Here is a 23250-nt window from a genome sequence, read left to right as displayed (position 1 = left end):
CTTATGTCCGTAGTACTTTTTACCACCTGACATGACGTTACTCATTTATTTACCTCCATCCTTCTTTTTTTTTTTTTTTTAAGATTTTATTTATTTATTCATGAGAGCCACAGAGAGAGAGGCAGAGACACAGGGAGAGAGAGAAGCAGGCTCCCCGTGGGGAGCTCGATGTGGGACTCAATCCCAGAACCCTGAGGTTACGCCCTGAGCCAAAGGCAAGACACTCAACCACTGAGCCACGCAGGCACCCTTACCCTCTTTCCAATTAGAAGGTCAGCATCACCGAGGGGGAGCCACTGCCTGCCTGGTTTACCATGGTGCCCTCAGAGTCCAGCACCTGACCTAGAGTCAGGACTTTCTTGGTTTTCTAGGGCAGCCAGAACAAAGAACTGAGACTGAGTGGCTTAAGACAACAGAAATTCAAGGTGCAAAATAGTGCAGCCTCTATGGAAGCAGCATGGTGGTCCTCAAAAAAATTATCAGTAAAATTTCCCTATCACTCAGCAATTCTACTCTCAGAGACAGAGCCCAAAAGAATTGAAACCAGAACCTCAAAGGGATATTTGAATGCCCACGTTCTAGCACCATTATTCACAGTAGCCAAAACGTGGGAACAACCCAAATGCTCATGGACAAATGAATGGATAAACAAAACCTACCCGTAAAATGGAATATAATTCAGCCTTAAAAAGGGAGGGAATTCTGACCGATGCAAATAGGATGGATGAGCCTTGAGGACATGCTGCTAAAGTGAAATAAGCCAGTCACAAAATCCAAATGCTGGATGATGCCACTTACGTGAGATTCCGGGAGTAGCTAGATGTATAGAGATAAGAAGTCGAATGGTGGGTGCCAGGGCCTAGGGCAGGGAGGAATGGGCCATTAATGTTTCATGGGCCCAGACTTTCAGTTTGAGAAGCTGAGAACGTTCTGGAGAGGGATGGTGATGCTGGTTGCACAACAGCGTGAATGTACTTAATGCTGCTGAACTGCACACTTAAGATGTTTTTTTTTTAATTTTTTTTAAATTTTTATTTATTTATGATAGTCACAGAGAGAGAAAGAGAGAGAGGCAGAGACATAGGCAGAGGGAGAAGCAGGCTCCATGCACCGGGAGCCTGATGTGGGATTCGATCCCAGGTCTCCAGGATTGCGTCCTGGGCCAAAGGCAGGCGCCAAACTTCTGCACCACCCAGGGATCCCCACTTAAGATGGTTAAAATAGTAAATCCAATGTTTTGTAGTATATTTTACCACCATCAAAATTATGTCCAAAAAAGCCCATCCCCCAGAAATGTATTGTCCCACAGTTGTGGAGGCCAGAAATCTGAAATCAAGTGGGGCTCCGTGCCCCTGGAAGGATCTAGTGGGGGGATCTCAAAGCCCTTGGCCTTCGGTGTGTCCAGAGCCCTCTATGTGCTCTCCTAGGCAATGAGCTCCATCAGAGCTGGGTTCAGTCCTAGTGCAGGCCCTGGCGTCCCAGTGTCCACCTAGACCCCACACACATTAGGTGCTCAGAGGTATTTATTGACTGGTTGAATTAATTAATGAATAAGAAATAAAAAGACGAGGGAAGGTGTCTTAGTTTGGGCTTTCCTGGAAGCAGACTCTAAGACAAGAGTTCAGGTGCAGGTAGTTTATTTGAGAAGTGATCCCAGGAAGAATCGGCAGGGAAGCGGAGGGAGCCAACAGGGTGTATCAGTGAGCAGCAGGTTATCATTGGGTTTTCTTGAAATTATGTGAGGTCACATGATCCTTTCTGGCCAATGGATTCTGAGAAGTCTCAGATGTCTGGTCATTTTATTGCAGGTGCCAGACGTTCCAGTGCTTTTCTCTTCCATTGCTCTGAGATGCATCGTTGCAAGAGGGTGGAGCCTCCATCAGCCCGGGTTCATGAATCAGTGGGTGAAGAAGACCAGCATTAGACCGACATTAGAAATGTGGCATGGGGTGAGAAATAAACCACCAAGACTTGGGGGCTGTTTGTTACTCACCATCGCCTGACTGATACACGCACAGAGAGCCTGAACCTTCTTCTCTGCCTCACCTTGCTGCAAATTGCTGCAAAGAGTATAGGCCTTAGAATCCCCAGACACAGTTTACTCCCGAGACACACAGGAGCCAGGGCTAGAAGAACCTCTGAGACCCTCAAGATGAAAAGTTCCAACAACACTCCCTTCTCATGACAATTACTCTGCGGCAGCCCCTTCACTTTCCTGGATTAAAACTGATCGGATAATCCACCTACATACATGCTTTCAAATAAATTAACTGTAAAACACTCTGACTATGACATAAAGGAATCGTAAAATGAAATGTGTAATAATATGTATTTCAATATGAAATATTGAAAAATTGGACATAGGTATTATATCAGATGAAGTAAAAAAAGGAATTTGAGGGCTTTTTAAAAAAAGGTTTTATTTATTTATGAGAGACACAGAGAGAGAGAGAGGCAGAGACACAGGCAGGACCCAATGCGGGACACGATCCCAGGATCCCAGGACCCTGGGATCACGACCTGAACCAAAGGCAGACGCTTTTTTTTTTTTATAATAAATTTATTTTTTATTGGTGTTCAATTTACCAACATACAGAATAACACCCAGTGCTCATCCCACCAAGTGCCCCCCTCAGTGCCCGTCACCCATTCACCCCCACCCCCCACCCTCCTCCCCTTCCACCACCCCTAGTTCGTTTCCCAGAGTTAGGAGTCTTTATGTTCTGTCTCCCTTTCTGATATTTCCCACACATTTCCTCTCCCTTCCCTTATATTCCCTTTCACTATTATTTATATTCCCCAAATGAATTAGAACATATAATGTTTGTCCTTCTCCGATTGACTTATTTCACTCAGCATAATACCCTCCAGTTCCATCCACGTCGAAGCAAATGGTGCATATTTGTCGTTTCTCATGGCTGAGTAATATTCCATTGTATACATAAACCACATCTTCTTTATCCATCATCTTTCGATGGACACCGAGGCTCCTCCCACAGTTTGGCTATTGTGGCCATTGCTGCTAGAAACATCGGGGTGCAGGTGTCCCGACGTTTCATTGCATCTGAATCTTTGGGGTAAATCCCCAACAGTGCAATTGCTGGGCCGGAGGGAAGATCTATTTTTAACTCTTTGAGGAACCTCCACACAGTTTTCCAGAGTGGCTGCACCAGTTCACATTCCCACCAACAGTGCAAGAGGGTTCCCCTTTGTCCGCATCCTCTCCAAATTTGTGGTTTCCTGCCTGGTTAATTTTCCCCATTCTCGCTGGTGTGAGGTGGTATCTCATTGTGGTTTTGATTTGTATTTCCCTGATGGCCAGTGATGCGGGGCATTTTCTCATGTCCATGTTGCAAAGGCAGACGCTTAACCACTGAGCCACCCAGGTGCCCAGGAATTTGAGGTGTTTGTGCTACTTATCATAGACAAGGTTGGATAAGGTTATATTGAACTGAACATGCCTTTGACATGTTCACATGTCCATGAAGAATCATCTTGAACATAATGCAGCCACACATGCACACTGGCCCAGCAGTGATTTATCAGTGATGCCAACTCCACGGGCAACATTGCCACGGGCCCCGTGATTTTACAAAATGGGGAAGAATGGTTGGGGAAGTACCCGCCTGAGGATGGGGAGCTGGGGTCCCTGCGTACTGATTCCTGTTAGCCACTGGATGGGTCATCGGATGAGTTGTGGCACCCACTGGGTGTTCATTCCCCAGAGTTCCCGCTGCCCCGGGCACACCAACATTGTAAGTTCTAAGGGCCACAGGGAAGCACACGGCATCTGCTGCCATCGGGGCAGACTAAGGGCTGGAGGAGGAGCTGCTGGCCGCAGGACGTGGCAAGAAGACGCCAAGAGAACCAGGAGTGGCAGACGCATTCACTGGGGCGCACCAAGGCTGGGGCCCCAGGACGATGCCCACAGAGCCTGCTGCCCAGCTCCCGAGAGTCCATGGGCTCTAGTCCTGCCTCCATGAGCCCTGCTCACCCCTGGGCTCCCTTGTCCCCCTGAAGCCTTGCTGCAGCCTGGTTGCCTTATGTCCTTGTTTGCACTGACGTCCTTAGGACAAACCCCATTGCTGAGTACTTGGGAAGTCTCTGCTCCACATAACCATGGAGCCCGTCTCCACGGTCACAATTTTTGACGATGGTGAGGCGGAGGGCGAACGCTCAGCCTAGTAGCTCCTCCGTTTTACCCGGCGTTCTCAGCCCTTCCTGCAAATTATTTTTTTTATTTTTTTTTAATTTTTATTTATTTATGATAGTCACAGAGAGACACAGAGAGAGGCAGAGACATAGGCAGAGGGAGAAACAGGCTCCATGCACCGGGAGCCTGATGTGGGATTCGATCCCAGGTCTCCAGGATCGCGCCCTGGGCCAAAGGCAAGCGCCAAACCACTGCGCCACCCAGGGATCCCCCTTCCTGCAAATTAAATTCGTATCGATACTCACAACAACCTGTGAGACAGGTGGTGTGATTAGCCCCGAGTCGTGGACGAGAACACCGAGGCACAGAGAGGCTAAGCAATCTGCCCAAAGGCACACAGCAAGTGGCAGAGCCTGGAAAGGAACCCAAGTGGTGTGGATCAAAAGCCCCACTCGGCCATTCTGCTTTTCACCGTTAGACGACGCTGCCTCTCGATTAAACGGGTAAACGGGTAAAGTGCTTTCGTGACCCTCACCCTCCTGTCACTGAGAGGTACTTACTTTACTATTCCTCTCAGGCCCTGTCCCTGCAGAAGCTAGAATTTGAGTCTGGGTTGGAGCTAAGAGTGACCTTTTGGAGTCAGACAGGCCCGGGGTCAGATCTCAGCTCTTCACCTCCCAGGCTGTGTGACCCCCGCCACCAGCAATCCCTCTCTGAGCTTCCCGGGCCGTTAGGAGGATTGAATGCAGAGAGCAAGCCCTCCCTGACCCAGACCGTTGGTTAGTGTGGATCTGAGGCTTTGGATAATCCTCAGACACCAGTGACCTCCTGGGCCCCCCTGGATCTGCAGTACCCCCACCTCTAGAGTCAGCCCAGCTGCAGACCCCGGGGCTCAGTGTGAGCCAGGAAGCAGGGACCCACTGGCGTGGCACCGAGTTGGCCTCCCTGCAATCCCTCCTCTGACCCCGTCACCCAGGAGCCAGTCATGGTCTAGCCAGGACCAGGTGCGGACAGCCCCTGGCCCAATGCCCAGAACACAGTAGGTGCCCATTTAAAAGTGGCTGCGGCAGCACGAGAGGCTTTAGTTTAGCCAACCCCAGCATGGACAGCCAGCGGGCCGGGTGCGCGGTCGGGGGTGTGGATGAGCTTTGGAGGCAGCTGTGAACTTGAGTCCTGATCCCGCCACTTCAAAGCTCTGGCACTTGGGGCATCTGCTTAGGGCTCTGGGCCTCAGCTGCTCTCTGCACACGGGGCTCAGTGTCACCAGTTAGCAGATTAGAGGAGACCCCGTAGAGCACCCAGCCGTGTACTCTGCACACTGTGGGGACGACCGGGTGGCTATAATGAGTATTGTTGCTACTGTTGGTTTTTTCTCTGCTATGTGTGCCTGCCCCTGCTGGACACGTCACAGCGTGCGGGGCTCAGGAGCTCACGTTCCAGAGTCAGCTCTCAGAGTGCAGACCTCAGCTCGAGCGCTTCTTGTTGTGCGGCCCCGGGAAGCTGATGCTGCCTCTCTGAGCCTCGGGCTCCTCATCTGTGAAATGGGATGGACTGTGCCTGCCTTCCAGGCGCTGGGTGGCTCAGTGGTTGAGCGTCTGCCTTCGGCTCAGGTCATGATCCCAGGGTCCCGGGATCGAGTCCCACATCGGGCTCCCCGCAGGGAGCCTGCTTCTCCCTCTGCCTGTGTCTCTGCCTCTCTCTGTGTCTCTCATGAATAAATAAATAAAATCTTAGAAAAAACAACAACTGTGCCTGCCGTCCAAGGTTATCTTTGGGTTCAGTGACCCAGGTGATGTCCAAACAGTCCTAGCACTGGGTCTAGCATTCAGAAAGGACTGGTTTACAAAGCAAAACAAGGTCTCTGTGAGAGGGACGAGAGGGTGGGTCTTGGGGGCGGCAGGGGGGGAGGTGGGAGGAATGGGGGTGCTGCCATCCTTTCAGGGGGTGGGGTGGGTGCTGGGTGCCCCTCTCCCTCCACCCTGAGCCTGACGCCCCACCCAGCTCTCCTACACACCGATGTAAAAATAATTCAAGGTGATTTCTGGGCTGTGCATACATATTTTTGAAATACGCAGGCTGAAGTAACTGACAATTGCTGGAATCCTTTCAATGCCTTCTGGGGGCCCCCTCGGGCCTCCCCTACGCCAGCTGCATCAGCTGCCGGGAGGCTGCAGGTGGTGGGGATGGGCTCTGGGCACAACAGGGGAACAAAGTCTGAGAAACATGCAGGACCAGCTCATGGAGGTGCGAAGGCTGAGGGCAGGTCCCTGGGACTGCAGGAAGCCAGCTGTCACCCGACTGTCAGAGGGGACACCCCCTCTTCCACTGGGGCCAGAGGAGACTCCCATTCATGACTGGCACTGCCGTGGCATCACCCTTCAGCCAGAGGAAGGCACTGAGGCTCAGAGCAGTCACGGTCAGTGGTGGGAGGCAGGGTGGGGCTCAGTCCTCCAGCCAAGGCCACTGAAGACATCTGGGGGGTGGACAGAGCTACCCCCGACGCAGGGAGAAGAGAGAGTCAGGGAGATCACACCATCGTGGCTCAGTTAATGGCCTCCCGGCTGGTCTCCCCATGTCCCCCAGGGCCCCACAGTCTATACTCTGTGCCACAGCCAGAGCAATCCTGTTAAGTCATGCGTCACCTCTCCCAGACTCTCCATGGCTCCCACCTCCCTCAGAGAAGGGTTTGCGAAGCTCTAACTGCCCTGGCTCCCCTCCCTCCCTGATCACTCCCCCATTCTACTGCTTACTCCTTTCTAGACTGACTGCCTTCCTCGCCACGTCTCCATCACCCGCCATACTCCTGCTTGGGACCTTCACACCCATTATTCCTCTGCCTGGAATATTCTCATGGTTCATTCAGGTCTCAATTCAAATGTCACCTGCTCAGAGCAGAGATCTCTGACCCCGCCAATCATCATCTCCCATCAGAATACTGCACTTCCCTACCTGTAGCACTTGCCACCTCCTAACATTATATTTGGAATCTACTTGTTTCCTGTGACCTAGAAGGTGATCTCTGTGACAGCAGGACTTTGTTTTGTTCCCTGCTGTGTCTTCAGGCCTTACACAGGGCCTGGCATTTCCTGAATAAACTAATGAAAGCAAACACTGACAGAGAGATGGAGGTGGACATGACGGATAATCAATGGATGGATGGATAGATGGAAGGATGGATGGATGAGTTGATGGATCGATGGATGGACAAGAGAGAGAATGGATGGATCAATGGGAGAATGGATGGAAAGAAGAACTGATGGACAAATGGATAGAAGGACGGATAAAAAGATGGGTGGGTGAAAGGATGGATAAGTCAATAGAAAGAAGAAAAGCAGAAAGATGGAAGGAAAAATGGATGGATGGATGGATACGATGGATGGATGGATGGATGGATGGATGAATAGATGGATACGATGGATGGATGGATGGATGGATGGATAGATGGATGGATGGATGGATAGATGGATACGATGGATAGATGGATGGATGGATGGATGGATGGATGGATAGATGGATACGATGGATAGATGGATGGATGGATGGATGGATGGATAGACTGACAGATGGAGACACAGAGAGGAAAACAAACACAAAATCAGTGCAAGATGTGCATGTGACTCTGCCTAAAACGACTAGAGCCTAGGGTGTGAGCCTGGCTCACAGCCCCCCTTGGGGGGTTCCCAGAGCCCTAAGGCCCCAGCCCCCTCAAGAAGTGACACAGAGGAACATGGCAGGTGGGGGACCGGCCCCAGGCTTTATTGAGCAGATTCCGGGGAAGGGGGGACAAGCACACCATCACCCTGGCCCTGGAGCCTCCTCTTCTTGCCTCTGCTGCCCCCCAGGGCGGGTCTGGGCCACTGGGGCCTGGGTGCCCTTCAGCTGCTGAGGAAGCAGCCCCGCTTGTGCCACTTCTGGTCCCGGATGCGGCGCACGGACTGCAGCTGCGGCTGGTTAGCGTCCCACTCGTTCCAGTGGCGGTACTCGCCCCGCTCGAACACGTACTGGCGCCCGCGGTAGCCCGGGAACTCATAGCCGACCCACCTGCCGGGGACCAAGGTCGGGGTGAGGACGGACGCCCCCCGCCTCCAGCCCCACCGAGCCTCTTAAAGCCGGCATGGGACCACCCTCTCCGCCTGCCTGAATTCCTCCCGGGCTCCCCAGGGCCCTCGGGAGAATTCAAACTCCCTACGCTGCTCCTTCACTAACCGTCTCCAGCCTGGTCCCTCAACCTTCTTTCTTCACACCCCATGCTCTAACCTCGCTTGCTCGACCTTCCTTGAAGTGGAGTGTCTCTGAGCCGTCACACATCCCGTCCTGCCCGGTGTCCCTCTCCCCTTTCATTCATATTCTTTACATCCTAGTTTGTGTGTCTCCTCCCCCAGGACTGAATCTGGGGGATTCAGATTCTGACTGACTCCCCCAGGCAGAATCGAGTTGGCATTCCCCGGTGGGGACTCCCAGGGCTCCCGTGTGACCTGTGTGTCCCCCATCACAATCCTGGTCTCAGTGAATTGTGGATTCCTGTCTCCTTGTGTGTCTCCCTAGCAGACTAAGATTCTTGAGGGCAGAGGCTGTGTAATTCTTGTTGCCCCATATGCTGCACATGGAAATGCTCAGTAAAAAGTTGTTGAATAAATTATTATCAGGGAGAGGCGGCACCTTTCAAGGCTCAAGCCCAGACCTCAAGCCCATAGGGTGAGATGCAGTCACTGACAAAGGGAAGTCGATCTTAAGGTTGCATTAACAGAGCTAGTAAGCCTAGAAGGAAGGAGGTGATGCACTATGTACTCTCCTATGTGCTAGTCAGGCCATACCTAGAGAATCACTATGTCACTTCTTACCTTGGTAAGGACCAAGATTATGAAAAGAAATAAACAACCCTGAGAATTAGTTCAAGGGTCTGGGGATGTTTCAAAAAGGAGCAAATATTTAGACAGGGACAAGTAGGAGGAACAGATTCACTTGATTAAAAAATAAAGATAAGGGACGCCTGGGTGGCTCAGCGTTGAGCGTCCGCCTTTGGCTCAGGCCATGATCCCAGGATCCTGGGATCGAATCTCACATCAGGCTTCTCTTGCGGAGCCTGCTTCTCCCTCTGCCTGTGTCTCTGCCTCTCCCTCTGCCTGTCTCTGATGAATAAATCAATAAAGCCTTTAAAAAAGAAAATAAAGATAAAACCTCCTACAAGTCAAAGCTTGCTGGAAATCCAACGGGACAGGAGTGTGAGCAGTTAGGCATTTGCAGCCCGGGGCTCTGGAGTGGGGCTGTGAGCCAGGGTCGCGCGGGGCAGCCGCCTTGCGCCCAGGGCCTCGAGGCCTGCAGGAGCAGGGGGCGGCCGCCGGGCAGCAAGCACAGTGAATGGAGATTGTATCTGGGGCGCGAGGCCGGCGCAGGGGCAGGAGTGGGGGCTGGGTCCCTTACGTCCCGTTGACGGCCCGGATGCTCGCCACGCGGTCCTGGAAGCCGTGAGCCCAGAGGCTGGGCACGTCGTCGTCCACTATCTCCATCTTGCGGCCGCTGAAGGCTGGGTTCTCAAACAGGTGCAGCTTGTGATCTGGGCCATCCTGGGGGGGGGGGGGGGGATCACGGGGTGGGCCAGCTGCTCCCAGGCTCGGAGCAGGGGTGCTGAGGTGCCCGGAGGCTCCAGGGCCACGGGGTCACACCCACCCCCAAGCCCACGGCCCCAGGGAGGGCAGTCCCCAGAGGCCTGCGGGAGGGACAGCGCTAGGGCGGGTCCTTAGGAATCTTAGGGCCCCAGGAGCCAGGAAACCACCAAGGGCCCTTATCAGCTCTTGGGAAACTCCACCATTTAGCAGATCGGGAAACCGAGGCACGGAGAGGCGGGAAGGAGATAAACATGAGTAACGTAGGAGGAGTCCCTCCTTACTAAGCCAGGTTCTGACATGGTCTTAACTTTCCTCCTGCCGTCCTGCAAGCACACAGCAGGTGTTGTGACAAGGAGGAAGGGCTGGGGCAGCCCCGAGCGAGGGGCAAGCCGGTGGGGCAGCAGAGCGACATTTGAAAGTGTCACTGTGGGATACTGAGCCGAGACCGGGTCACGAGGCTCCTGATTTACACAGGGCTCCCCAGGGAAGTGTCAGTGCCGTGCTGGCGAAGTCAAGATGTGCATCCTGCTGTCCCAATCCCCAGCCCAGTGACAATTCCAGAGCCACCTGCCTCCGGTCGCATGCGATCATTTAGGTCAGAGATGATGGAGGCAGGGACCCTGGCCTGCCAGCTCCCAGCATGTCCTGCTTCTCGGAGCTCCCTGGAGCCCCAGGGGCGGTACTTACGATGTGCAGAGGCCGGAGGGACAGGAGGCTGTCACTGTGGTGGCTGTTGGACCAGGCATCCCAGCGAGGGTAATCGCCCTTCTCCAGGACAAACTGCTCCCCGCGGAAGGCTCTGCGCTCAAACGCCAGCCACCTGTGGGAGGCAACAGGCCCGGGTCGCCACCGCCACCGCTGCTTCTGAGGGAGGACCCGTGTCTAGTGAGGGGAGGGCCTCCAAGCTGCTGACCTTTGGCCTTGAACCCTCCCTCCAACCCTACCACGGATCCCTGGTCCAAGTATTCAAGGAGCTCCTAGAACATACTGGAAGCTGAGACTCTGAGCCAGAAAATCATCCTGGGAGACAGTATGAAGAGTCTATTTTATGCGCAGCAGCCCCTGTGTAGCCTCAGGAAAGGCCTTAGTACGATGTCCGGCACATAGTAGGTAATCCGAGGACAGTTCCTCTCCCTCGTCCTCTTCCTCGTTATTATTATATTGCTATTATTTATGTGCATCTTTCTATTCATCTTCCCAAAGACTCCATCTGAAGCGCATGCCACTGTTATTCCCATTTGACAGATGGGAAAACTGAGGCCAGAGGTGGGAAGGGAGTTGCTTAAGGCCCCACTGCAGATCCAGAACCGGGACCGGGACCTCCTGATTCTCAGAAAGCTCAGGGCTGTGAGGAGGGGGCTGGGGGCCCAGGTACTCACGGCCCAGACTCCACCTGGATGGAGCCCACCTTCTCCAGCAGGCTCTCTGTCAGGTTGGGGCACTCAGCCGACAGCTCGCACCGCTTGCCCTGGAAGTTCTCCATTTCGTACACGATCACCTGAAAGGGCCGCGTCCTGAGCATCCCACGGGGGTCGGGGTCGCGCTCCCAGCCCCCGCCCCAGCCCCCGCCCCAGCCCCCACCGCCCCGCGCAGTCCTCATTGGGGCACCGGCAGGCACCCGCACGGCCACAGCCAGCCTCGGCCTCGGGCTTGCACTGCCCCCTCGTGGCCACGGAGGGGATCGCCTCCAGGAGCGTCCAACCAGGGATTGCAAGTACCTGGCAGGTACCCGGGCCGAGCTGAGGAGCGAAGCGACCCACGGGAGGGAAATGAAGCCGCTGATGGCCAGGAGGGAACGTGGGCCCCGTGTTAAACTTTTCAAGAGAGGCCAGAAATCTATATTTCCCTTAATGTGAAATTTCCGTGTGCCTGACAGAGGGTAACACCAGTTTGCAGCCTCTGGGTTGACCTTCACCTGACCCACGCCCAGAGAGGAAGAGGCTGCCACGGAGGAGGAGGGCTGGGGCGCCTGGGTGGCTCCCGGGGTCCGGGATCGAGTCCCACATCGAGTCCCCACAGGGAGCCTGCTTCTCCCTCTGCCTGTGTCTCTGCCTCTCTCTCTCTCTGTCTCTCATGAATAAATATAAAATTTTTTAAAAATAAAAGGAAGAGAAAGGCTTTGCCTCTCTTCTCCACCTAGAAGCACAAACTGTCTTTGTAGAAGGTCCCTGGGGTTTATCTGTTCTGGTCATTTTATAGAAAGCTCAGAAAGCCTAAGCCACTTGTCCCGGGCTGCACAGCAAATTAGGTGGAGGCACCAGGATTCAGTAAGTCAGCTGGCTCTTTTCTCCCCATGGTGTGCACAGGGCAAGGCCCACAGGTGCCAGGGGAACCGGGAAGGACTGGCAGTGGCATCCACCTTCTTGGTGGGCAGCTCCCCCTGGGGCTTTGCAAAGGCCTTTAGAAGGCCCTAGACCAACCCTGTGCTCCCACCAATCAGGCCCAGGGCCAGGCAGGCCTCTGCTTCTCTTTCACTCTCCTTAATGCCACCAGCACGTCCACAGAAATGCTCCTGCCCACAGTAATCCCTTCAGTCAATCCGTCCTCAGACCCTCTCTCAGATTAAAGCCCCCAAGGGCAGCTCAGAGAGGGAAGAGCCAACAAATCCCAGCTGTTGGAATCCTCCTTAGCACCAGCTCTGGGGCCTGAGACAGTGAGCACTGTTCCCATTTTCCAGATGGGGCTGGTGAGGCTCAGAGAAGCCAGGGAAGTGGACTGAGGTCAGGCAGGAGGGTCAGCACCATGTCTCCTGAAACCCCCTGGCCTCTGTGCCCCACTGAGATGGGCTGCGTTTGTGTGACCAGTTCTATTCTGCAGGTGAGGACACAAAAGAGAGAAGATGCAGTAAAATCGTGGTGAGTGAGGTGTCTTTCCTGGCCCCCGATGGCCAGAAGGGCCGCTGCTCCTTTCTGGAGGGGGGCTGCCTGGCAGGGGAAGCTGGCCCCAGGCCTTCAGCCCCCGGGACCCCTCCCTGCCCCGTACCTTGTAGCTGCCCCCTAGGCCTCCATGGCTCTTGCCAGCTGCAGCCTGCTCCGGAGCTCCGTGCTGTTCAGCCATCTCCCCAGGAACACCTCTGGCTTCTACCAAAGGAAAACGAGTCACCAGGTCCACCCGGGCCAAACCAGGTGTCGATGTCATTGAAGTCAAGGATGAGCTACAGAGCCTTGCTGCCTATGGGACGTGGTTATTGCTCACTGCATTCGGTCATTCAGTCATTCAACATCCACCGAGCACCTGTCATGGGCCACAAGGACTGGGACATAGGATCAGGATCCCTGTTTTTTAGGGGGAAACTCTGAGGCCCAGTGAGGTGAAGCCACTTCCCCAAGGCACGCAGTGAGGGAGCGGCCAGGATTGGGCCTGGCTCCAAAGCACGTGCCCTCCTCCTACACTCAACTGCTTCCCCAAACAGCGTTCTTCAAGCTCTATGTGGACACACCAGCTCTGGACCCTGGCCAGAGGGTGGGCTTCGGAGGTCCCTCTCTGCAGGGATCTCTCCCACCTCTGAGCTCTGAGCTATTATCTTTTGTCCACCAGAGATTCCACGAGCACCTGCCCGGTGCCTGGCCTGGTGCTGGGTGACCGGGATGAGCGGGAGACCACAGACTGGTGAGAGATGGACAGACAGACAGACGTCTAGAGAATGCAGGATGTGGGACTGGGTGCTGGGACACCTGCTGCAGCCCAGTTTCCATACATTCAGTTACTCATTCCACGTGCATTTATGGATCTCCTACTGTGTACCAGCCACTTAAAGAGACACAGACACAGACAGACAGCTCCCCTTCATCCCTGTGGGGACCATGACACACAACACAGCCCCGAGATAGTCACAATGAGGTCATCATGGGAGGATCCTCATGATCCCTGTGAAACACAGACACACGGGACTGTTCTCCAGTTTATCAGCACATGCACACGGATGCACGTGCACACACTCAAGCTCCTGTGATCCTTGTACACAGTCACATCCCACCCACTGAACACAACGGCCTCCCCCTCTTTCTCTCTCTCTCTCTCTCTCTCTCTCACACACACTCACACACCCCACGCCCACTTCAGACATCCACGGTGGTCCACAAGGCACACACATCGCCACCCCACAGCCGCTGCTCCCCACCACGGCCCGGCGTTCCCGCTGCTGGTAGGCACAGCTGCATGGCCCATATGCTCTGGCCACAGGCCTAGTGATGAAAAGCCCTCAGGTTGCCCATCCTGCCTACACCCAGCCTCAGCAGGACATACGGCTTGGTCCGGCTCATGGAGACTCTCAGCATCCTTGGCAGCTCCCCCCCCCAGATTTGCTCATGCCCCTTCCTCAGCCGTGCTTGGTCTTTAGGCTCCCCACTCCCCAAAGCACATGCCCAGGGGCTCAGCCCTGGCCACCTCCCTCTGACACCAGTTGGGCTTGGCAGCTGTATCAGGTCCTCCCTCTTGGCTCCAGGCCTTGGGTGAATCCCGGTTTGTGCAGGGGCCAGCCGTGCCTGCCCCTCGGAGATTCCCAAAGGTCTGGACCGGCCGGGATAGCTCTCGCCTCCCTGCCCCTGCCCGTCCCAGAATTGACCTGCTGCTGTAGTCTCAGGAAGAAGAGAGGGGCCAGCACCGGCTGCAGACTCAGTCCACCTTTGCTCGGGGTGTCCTATTTATGGGCGCTTTTCGACAGCCCAGCACATCCTGGCCTGCTGAGGCAGCGCCCTGTCCACCCAATTCTGCTCAGGCCACTGCACTCCAATAGCAGGTCCAGGGAGGCCCCAGTGCCGTGTGCTCCGCCTTGGCCCCTGATGGCTTCCGGGGGCGGACAGACCTCATCAGCTTTGTGGGAAGCCTGATAGCACCGGGGGCAGAGGAGCATCAGGGTGTGAGCTCTTCAGTGCCCCCCAACTCCCTTTCTTTGGCTTTCTAGAGCCATCACCTTCCTATTTGGGTGACACCAGCTCTTAAATCGAGGGGCCCCAGATCACTGTTTTCCTATGTGCTATATGACCTAAATTTTAAGTCAGATCACCCTAAATATAACCCCCAAATTGGGTTTCCATGGGATGTGCTAACAGACCCAACAAAGATTTATTTTCTTTATGTAGAAGGCATACGCAACTCACACTACCATTTATTGAAGACCCACTGTGTGCAAGGCACTGTGCCAGCTTCATGAACATTATTTCACCCTCACTCAGCCCTCTTTATTTTTTTTAAGATTTTTATTTATTTATTTTTAAGATTTTTATTTTATTTATTCATGAGAGACACACAGAGAGAGAGGCAGAGACACAGGCAGAGGGAAAAGCAGGCTCCATACAGGGAGCCCAATGTGGGACTCCATCCCGGGTCTCCAGGATCACGCCCTGGGCTGAAGCCGGTGCTAAACAGCTGAGCCACCCGGGCTGCCCCACACAGCCCTCTTTAGGGAATGAATTGTGATCCCCCACTTTTATGAGTGGCTCAGAAATTGACTTCAGAGAGGTAAGGTCACTTACCCAAAGTCACACAGCAGGGAGAAGGAGGAGGGGGTGGCCTGCCGCAGGCACCAGATCTTAGCCTCAATAGAAATAAAGGTGATCATGACAGTCACCTTATCTATGATCCCCCCTCAAAAAAACCAAACAAACCTAAACACACAGAAACCAAAAAACAAACCCAAACCAAAAACCTAGGCCCATGCATTTTTAAATTATAATTAAATATTATTGGAAGGCTAAAATGAAGAGAGGGCCAAGGAGTGAATGGTTACGAAACAGGACTTGGTTTTATTATTTTTGGCTAAAATCCTCCAGTCAGCCTAAAACCCGGTTACCCAGCACCCCTGGAGATGGCGGTGGGACACTGTGTGTGGCTGCTGGCCTCTGAAAGCAGGTGGACCTGTGTGACCCTGGGTGAGTCGCTGGAGGTCAGAGCAACACCTGTACATGGACAACCATGGAGAGATCATGTAACAAAGCGCCTGCTTCCATTCACTGAGGATCTGGCCCGCTATTGACGGTTCAAACCAATGGACAACCTCCAGCTGGTGACCACGAACAGCGTTGGATACGACCCCATTACTTGGGACGCGGCCACCACATGCTAGGGATCTACGGGGGAAGAAAGAGGTGGCGTGACTTCCTTCCATCAGATCCTTTAGGATCCTGAGGACCTATTGTGTCCCCAGGACCTTTGCGTTGCCATGTTTCCTTAGTCTAGATAGAGTTCTCAGATCAGCACTATTGCCATCTGAGGCCGGTTGACTCTTGGTGGTGGGGAAGCCGTTCTGTGCACTGCGGGATATTGAGCAGCATCCTTGGTCTCTACCCATTAGATGCCAGTAGCATCTTCCTTCCCTCTCTGTAATAACCAAACATGTCTTCCGTCATGGCCAGATGTCATGGGGTGGCAAGCGGGGCACCATCCACCTAGCTGAGAACTAGTGCCTTAAATCTTGCTAACATCACTATCACCACCCCCATTTTGGAGCTCCAATGCTCAGCGATATCCCACAGCCGGGAGGCGGCAGGGCGAGGATTCAAGCCCACGTTGAATGGAAATCCTGCTTTGTCTCTATGGGTCCCCTCTCCCGGGACCCCAGCTCCCGGCTTCCTGCCGCGTGGCCCCCAGCTCAGCACAGACAACAGACCGACTCAGCTGGTGACGGGCGTGCATGCATGGGAGAGCCCATTCATCCACACACTGACACACCAAGTTCTCCAGTGCAACTTGCATCGAAGCTTTATTTGCTATTTTCATGGTCTGAATGCAACGTCTTTGTACATGCAAAGGTCATCCTGTTTGACGGCAGTTGACCAGATTCCCGACTGTTCTGTGCGTATGAAACCTCTTTACAGTTACAAAATATAAAAGCACTTGTAGATAGCCAATACTCTGTGAGGTCCAGGAAGCCCCATTTGTTTTAACATTAAAAATATAGGTTTTTCTCGATGAATTCTCAGTCACGTGATTAGAGATTCTTTCTGGGATTGGATAAAGTGCCTGTCGTCCACCTTCTGTTCAGAACCCCCTAGAGCTTGTGAATTCATAAGGCAATTGCAAGAACGCCAGCAGGTGTAACTTCCCTACACACAGGACTCGAATTTCTTTTCTACCATGATTCAAATATCTCAGGAAGGGACCCAGAAGAAAGGCTAGGAAAATATATAGTATATTTATATGTATTTCCACTCCCCCCAATTTACAAAGTGTTTTGAGGATCAGAATCATCTGGGAAGTGCATCACTTCTAGGATATTGGTATGACTTAGGAAACGACACAGTACAAAATATCTCCCATAACACAATATATTACTTTTGCGAGCCCCCTATTTACAGGATCTATAAGGCTATGTGGAATGAGACCAGTAAAAAAGCTCAAATTGTTCCTTAGACAACGGCATGATTTTTTGTTTGTTTGTTTTGCAGGTGTGACACCACTGGAGACTGTCAAAAAAAATCAAAGGGCCAGTCTGATTCATGGAGGGAGATCTTAGGGCACCAGGTTAGAGGGGGACTATTTAAGGAGATTTGGGGGTGCGGGAGAGACTGATTGATTTTCAGGGTTAACTTGCCAGGAACCTCAGGCTGACTTTCTAGGACAGATTTCTGCACCCCTTCCTGCAGGAACCAATCCAAACAAAAGAAAGTAAATTCTAGAGGGGTGGGGTGGTGGGAGCCAAAGGAGAGAGACTGGCAAAGACCCAGCTCACTCCAGCCGACTGGCTTTCTAAGTGGCTCTGCGTTTCCAGAACATCAGTTTGCCCCAAATCCCAACAGGGTTGACTAGTAGCAGCTTCTCAGCAGAGCCCAGATCCACGGCTCCCTAGGTGGCTATAGCCCCAGGAGGATTCCCTTCCTGATGTGGAGTGGGTCCTGCCTGCTTCAGGTGGTCCCCTCCTTGTCAACACTGTCCCTCTTACCCCGTAGAATCATGATGCCATGGGGGTTTTGCTTCCACGTTTTAACATGTGGTAGGGGAAGAAAGGCACAATTGAGGCTGTAGGAGGTTTCTCCATTACTGTAGTGACTTGCCATGGCGTAAATTAGCGGGGAGGGTGTCTCCCATTGGACAGAGCTTTTCTCCTGCCTCTACATCTCCCCTCGGGCTCACCTTGAAACGCTAGTTACACAAAGGGCTAAGTAACCTCACTTCCTGTACTAAGGGAGGCGACTGAGACTGTGGGGGAGGGGGGAAACCACAGGGACTGAGGGAGAGAAACAAACTGGTGAGGGAGGGGCAGGCTTGACAACGTTCTCCTTGGGACATTGTCTTCCACAGAGGCCCAAGTCACCATTGCCAAAACATTTAGTTTTGGAGGTGATCTGACCATGTGCCTGGGGATTTTCAGCTTTGTGATTATGCCTGGCTCCTGGGGCAGTCTAGGGGCATCATGATGAAAAATGTGCAAGTGTAAATGGACAAGACAGCCACCAGCACCAGGTGCAAGCAGCTGAGCTGTTCGTTGGGGAGAGCATGCTGATGGTTTCCCCACTCTGCTGCACAGCCTCTAAGCTCTGGGATCCCTGGCCTGTGCCTATTGTTATGCTCTCTCCTTAGCAATACCTAGAGCTGGCCTCACTTTCCTGCACACACAGAGGTAAATACATTTGTCTGAAAGCATAGGACTTGGCTTGTCCCCTGGAAAACTTCCCATCTAATGGTCCTTTTCCCGAATCCTCGGTAACCTGAGGCTGTCAGGTCAATGTCACTCAAAACCCCCAACCTGAAACAATGCGAAGCTTCAGTTTTGCCAGAATTTCTCTGGTGGCACCAAGGAATTCTCCACAACACTGATTTTTGAGGCCTTGCCATGGGATTTCATAGGCTAAAGGTCTCTGTTTCATCAGGCTCCTGATGATCCTGATTTCATCAGGATCATGAAGAAGGGGATCTATGGTGGGGGAAAAAGATACAGACTTATCAAAAGACCAGCTGTCAAAATGCTGATGTGCAAAGGGTGTGTGTGTGTGTGTGTGTGTGTGTGTGTCTGTGTGTGTGCGTGCGTGTTTGTGTGTCTGTAGACAGACAGATTGTGCATACATAGGGATTTGCATTCCATGTAAGACTCTCATTTAAGGAGAGCCAAAGACCCCCAGGAAGGTGCCTGGATGAGGGCAGGTGATTTGATTGCATACAAACGATTAAGGCATATTAAGTTAGTTTAAAAAGAGGCTCCAGGCAAACTCAAGAAACCAGCATATAACCACTCGCTTAATGCCAAAGAGTTCACTCAGCTTAGGAAGAGGGGAAAACCAATGATGTGCTTGCCCAGTCATCTGCAGAAGTTCCAAGCACCAGTCACTTCTAACTTCCTTGCACTGAGCGTAGTGGGACCCAGAGGTCAAGGGGACCCTGTGTGAAGAGGGTGGCTCCTGACCTACTGTGATGTCTGCTCTGCAGGAAGAGGTGAGGCTGCTCTCCTCAATCCCAAGGGGGTGGACTTTGAATGTCCTAATCACCAAGGAATTAAAGGATATTTTTTCCAATCAAGGTGTGGGAGGTTAGGCAAAAGATCTCCAGGTTAATCTCATGTTCAAGTGCTCTTTCGTGTTGAGTGTATTTGGGCTAAGACACATCTAATTAAGGATTGGAGAGTTCTGCATGGTGAGTATCTATAATCTCATTGAATACAGCAGGTCAATTTCTACTGACCAGGATGGTACCAAGGGGCCCTTCCCACCTGAAGGAAAGACAGACAGAAAGAGTCAGGGTCAGAGCATGAGTGCCTTTAAAGGGGACTTATTGACCTGGAAAGCCATTGCATGAAAATTGTTTTAAAACATTAACCAGATCTACGGACACCTGGGTGGGCTCAGTCAGGCATTTGACTCTTGATCTTAGCTCAGGTCTTGATCTCAGGGTTGTGAGTTCAAGCCCTGTGCTCCTACTTAAGAAGGAGAAGGAAAGAAAAGACAAATCACCCAAAGATGCAGTTCTTAGAGGAATCGTATCTCCACCCAAAGGCCACAGAGAACTGACTGACCACTAACTCGGAGAACAAAAAGAACACAAACTATTATCAAGTAGGCCAAATCTCTAGACACAGATGCATGAGGCTTCTAAATGGAAAAAGCTGGGTGGGTGACAGGATCTACAACCGCACAACCGCCCATCGGTAGCCAAAGTTCAGCTAACCTGACAGGGAAGGGGGCGGGGCTTCAGCTGAACCTGGAGAAACAGGATTGACCTGTACACCTGACCCCCACTCCCAAGAGAAGGAAGAGATGGTAAAAGGTGATAAGGGAGGAAGAAGAGATGGGGAGACAAATGGAGACTCCTGAAGACATGGCCAGGGAGAAGGAAGGGATGTTTTGACACCATTTGCAAATAATGGATTTATCAAGAAAGATTTCACTGGGTGGGTATGCATGAGGCCCATCCCTTCCATATCTAGCCTTAGGAAACTCAGCCCGGGGGCCCCTCAGCAGTCACTGGGGGTCCAATGAACTGCCCAAGCATCTTTCTCGGCAATGGGCATCTCCCAGAGAAGGTTGGCACAAAGTTTATGGCAACTCCAGGCATGGCAGGTGGCCAGTCAAGAATATCTGGGGTGTTTGCTGGATCCTTGGGTTTCACAGGTGGAGGAGGCTGGTGTTGAGGATTTCCAAAAAGAAAGACCATGTAGAGAGTGCCTACAACCCCCAGAGGTCTTAGATATTCCTGGGAATGAGCTTAGAGTTAGCAAGAAAGAAAAGAGGCAAGGCAAATCCTACACTTTGTCACCTAGCATCCAGTACTTCTGTCCAGAGAAGGATTTCAGCAAGACCTCCCTTCCTACATTTGGACCTCGAGGGAGCACTCAATTGGGTGGGGTTGGCAGGGGGTGGGGTGGGGAAGTGGTAGAAGGAAGAGGTGAGAAGAAGCAGAAGAACCCCCCATTCATCCATTTGTTCCAATTTGGAATGGCTCTTCCATGCTGGCAACTTGGGTGGTGTTCAAAAAAGACTGGAGAAAAAAATTCTCAGGGAGGGTCTGATGTTTGAGTGGAAAAGGCACCACATTTGGGCTGCAGTTTATGAACCCTTGAGGCCAAGGGACAAAGGTCACTCCACAGAAACCAGAGCTCAAATGAAAAGAAACCAAGAAAAAACATATATACACACAAAGATGACAATTGGAGTTTTTGTTAAAAGCATGGATGGGGTAAGATAACCTGAGATGATCGGATACTTCAAGCAAATTATTCATACATCTTTCCTTCTGCTCTTTAACGTAAAAAACATATATACATATCAAATTTCAAAGAAAATTGGCTGAATTATTGCTTTAACGCCTTCTAAAGCAAATAAAAGTGATAGATAATGAACAAGTCAACTATGCACACAGCCCCATTGTAAGGATAAATACACTTGAAATGAGGGTGGTACGTTTAAAAAAAATTGGAACTGCTGATTCTTTGAGAGGGAGGGAGATGGAACTCACCAAAAGAGCAATCAAAACCCAACCCAATAACGCTGCCCTGGACCACAATTACAGCAGGAAACAGAGTTTCTTCTTCCTTGGAAATATGCTTTTGAAAGAGACTTGCCCTGGAGAAAGAGGTGCTTTCACAATACAGGTGTTTTCTGGAACCCAGGGAGATGGTCCAGCCTCGAACTGATGTTCCTGGAGTGATGTCTAAAGTAGGTAGAAACACACAGTTTTACATAAAACACAAAACCACCAGCATGGACAATTCTGGGCAGCCTGGCTTTGTTCTCAGCTTGAAGTGCTGTCTGGGGAGACGTGCAAGTGCTTGAGGAGGGTGGGTCTTCCCGCCCTGATCCGGGGAGAGTCTGCAGAGGGGCAGGAGGCGCTGGATAGTGTTCTCCACCCAACTGGAAGGGCCCAGGTAGGTAACCATGTGCAGGAAGGAATGACATCAGCGTGGCCTCATCTTCGGGTTCTGACAGTTAAGGCTTCTGTTCATTAGACGTGGCAGTGTCCCCTGTCTGGAGAGGAAGGGACAGTCCTGGTGTCAGCAAGGGGAACATGTGACCCTATGTGTCTCTGCCATCAAGCCTTTAAACCTTTTCTGGTATTCTCCAAGATGGCCATCCCCGCAAGCCACAGGCCAGGAAAGATGACTTTTTTTTTCTTTCTTTTTTAAAAAATTTAAAAAGATTTTTTGTTTATTTATTCATGAGAGACACACAGAGAGAGGCAGAGACACAGGCAGAGGGAGAAGCAGGCTCCCTGTGCAATGCTCAACCATTGTGCCATCCAAGTGTCCCTTTTTCTTTATTTCCTTCTTTCTCTTTCTTCTTTCTTTTTTTTTTTATTTTTATTTTTTTATTTTTAGAAGTGGGATGAGGACAGTGGGCAGGTGGCCAGATTAAGTTGAATAAACATGAGGTTGAAGGTCAGGTTAGGACTCCAGCCTGTTTCCTCAGGTGTACTGCTGGAAGGTTAACTGAAATATTACATGTATAGCGCTAAACACAAAATAAACACAGGGTCAGATTCCTTATCCCAAATCCTTGAGTGCAGATTTACTTGGGATTTAGAAATTGGGTGGGTGGGGGAGAGGTTATTATATACACATATATACACGCATATATGCATAAATATACATTATGTGACACATATACATACATAATATGTAACACCCCCATAATATACCTGCAGTGTAAAGTACAGACATCCATGCAGGTCAGGTTTTGCCACTAAGGAGGACCTGAAAATGCTTTGTTGTCAGTGTTTTCTGGGTAATGCGCTGGTGGGTCTCCTGTGCTACTCACATCAGAGCCAACTTTTTACGGAGCAGGAAGCGAGTGCTCTTACACCTAGGACTGACCACCAGCACTTTAGTGCATCCTCAGTGAGCTCTGGGGACCACTCGGTGACATGGGCGCTGTTACCCCATTTTACTGAGAGCCTGAAGTTCGAGATGTGAAGTCATGTGGGACCTACACCAGGGCATATTTAATAATCTCACTTTTTAAATCTTTTTTGTTCAAAATAATTTTTAATTATACCGGTGGTATATGAAGGTAAAAACTGGAGACATTTCAGATTAAGCTAACCTCTGATGTCCTGCCTTTCCACTTTATAAAAGGGTTTTGAGATGCAGAGAGAAGTGCATGAGCCCAGAGCCTAGGTTATCTGGCTCCTCGACCAGGCTGTCCACCTGGGTTTTTTTCCCCTAAGAGAAAACAGATCCTCACTGCTCCCTTTAGAGGAACCCAGGACACTTGCACCCATTTTCTCTTCTCTCTCCTAGAGTGCAACACCTCGAGACTCTAACCCTTTGACTCCCAGTCCAGGATCTCCACTCCTTGGACTGCAGGCTCTCCCCAGGTTCTCCACCACGCCCTCCCCTCATACCTGCTCAAGCTTGGTTCTCATACAGGCTTTGTCTCTTCTTGGATTTTAGCTCCTTTAACCACTGGGGAGAGGGCTCTTCCGACCTGAAACCACAAAGCCAGACACAGTCAAGTGTGTGCCAGACTTAGGACTCCTTGCAGGCAGGGCTGGGAGGAAGCCGACCCTGCACCCATAGCACCCAGGTGCTGCTGAGCTGGGCACGTACAGGCGGTGAAGTTACCTATG

At 51.8% G+C, this 23250-nt stretch overlaps 2 protein-coding genes across 7 annotated transcripts in view; both read right to left on the bottom strand.

Annotated features, from left to right (window-relative positions):
• Window positions 1–7877: 7877 nt before the first annotated feature.
• Window positions 7878–13708, bottom strand: CRYBB3 (crystallin beta B3). The gene is made up of 5 exons (XM_026002953.2): window positions 12742–13708; window positions 11139–11257; window positions 10447–10579; window positions 9575–9717; window positions 7878–8194 (listed from the first exon to the last, which is right to left on the bottom strand). Exons 1-5 carry the CDS (start codon window positions 12895–12897, stop codon window positions 8029–8031), a joined length of 717 nt encoding a protein of 238 aa, XP_025858738.1. The 5' UTR covers window positions 12898–13708; the 3' UTR covers window positions 7878–8028.
• Window positions 13709–16435: 2727 nt separating this feature from the next.
• Window positions 16436–23250, bottom strand: part of KIAA1671 (KIAA1671 ortholog) — a 201523-nt gene continuing 194708 nt past the window's right edge. For all 6 annotated transcript variants that reach the window (XM_072725194.1, XM_072725193.1, XM_026002955.2 and 3 more), the window contains 2 exons: window positions 23026–23108; window positions 16436–21650 (listed from right to left, as the gene is read on the bottom strand). In XM_072725194.1, the coding sequence (XP_072581295.1) occupies window positions 23030–23108 (79 nt within the window). In that variant the 3' untranslated portion in view covers window positions 16436–21650; window positions 23026–23029. The remainder of the gene's footprint in view (window positions 21651–23025; window positions 23109–23250) is intronic.

Source organism: Vulpes vulpes, chromosome 10 (genome assembly GCF_048418805.1).
Source record: "Vulpes vulpes isolate BD-2025 chromosome 10, VulVul3, whole genome shotgun sequence".
NCBI lineage: Eukaryota > Metazoa > Chordata > Mammalia > Carnivora > Canidae > Vulpes > Vulpes vulpes.
The sequence above is the reverse complement of the archived record's forward strand: the minus strand, read 5'-3'. Positions and strand labels throughout refer to the sequence as shown.

What these genes read in the sequence shown, in the direction of transcription:
- CRYBB3 (XM_026002953.2), bottom strand. Translation starts at nt 12,897, where the DNA reads ATGACATCGACACCTGGTTTGGCCCGGGTGGACCTGGTGACTCGTTTT. An exon ending in ATCCAGGTGGAGTCTGGGCC is followed by an intron (nt 10,580 to 11,138) that starts GTGAGTACCTGG and finishes TGCCTCCCACAG; the next exon opens with GTGGCTGGCGTTTGAGCGCA. An exon ending in CCCTCCGGCCTCTGCACATC is followed by an intron (nt 9,718 to 10,446) that starts GTAAGTACCGCC and finishes CCCCCCCCCCAG; the next exon opens with GATGGCCCAGATCACAAGCT.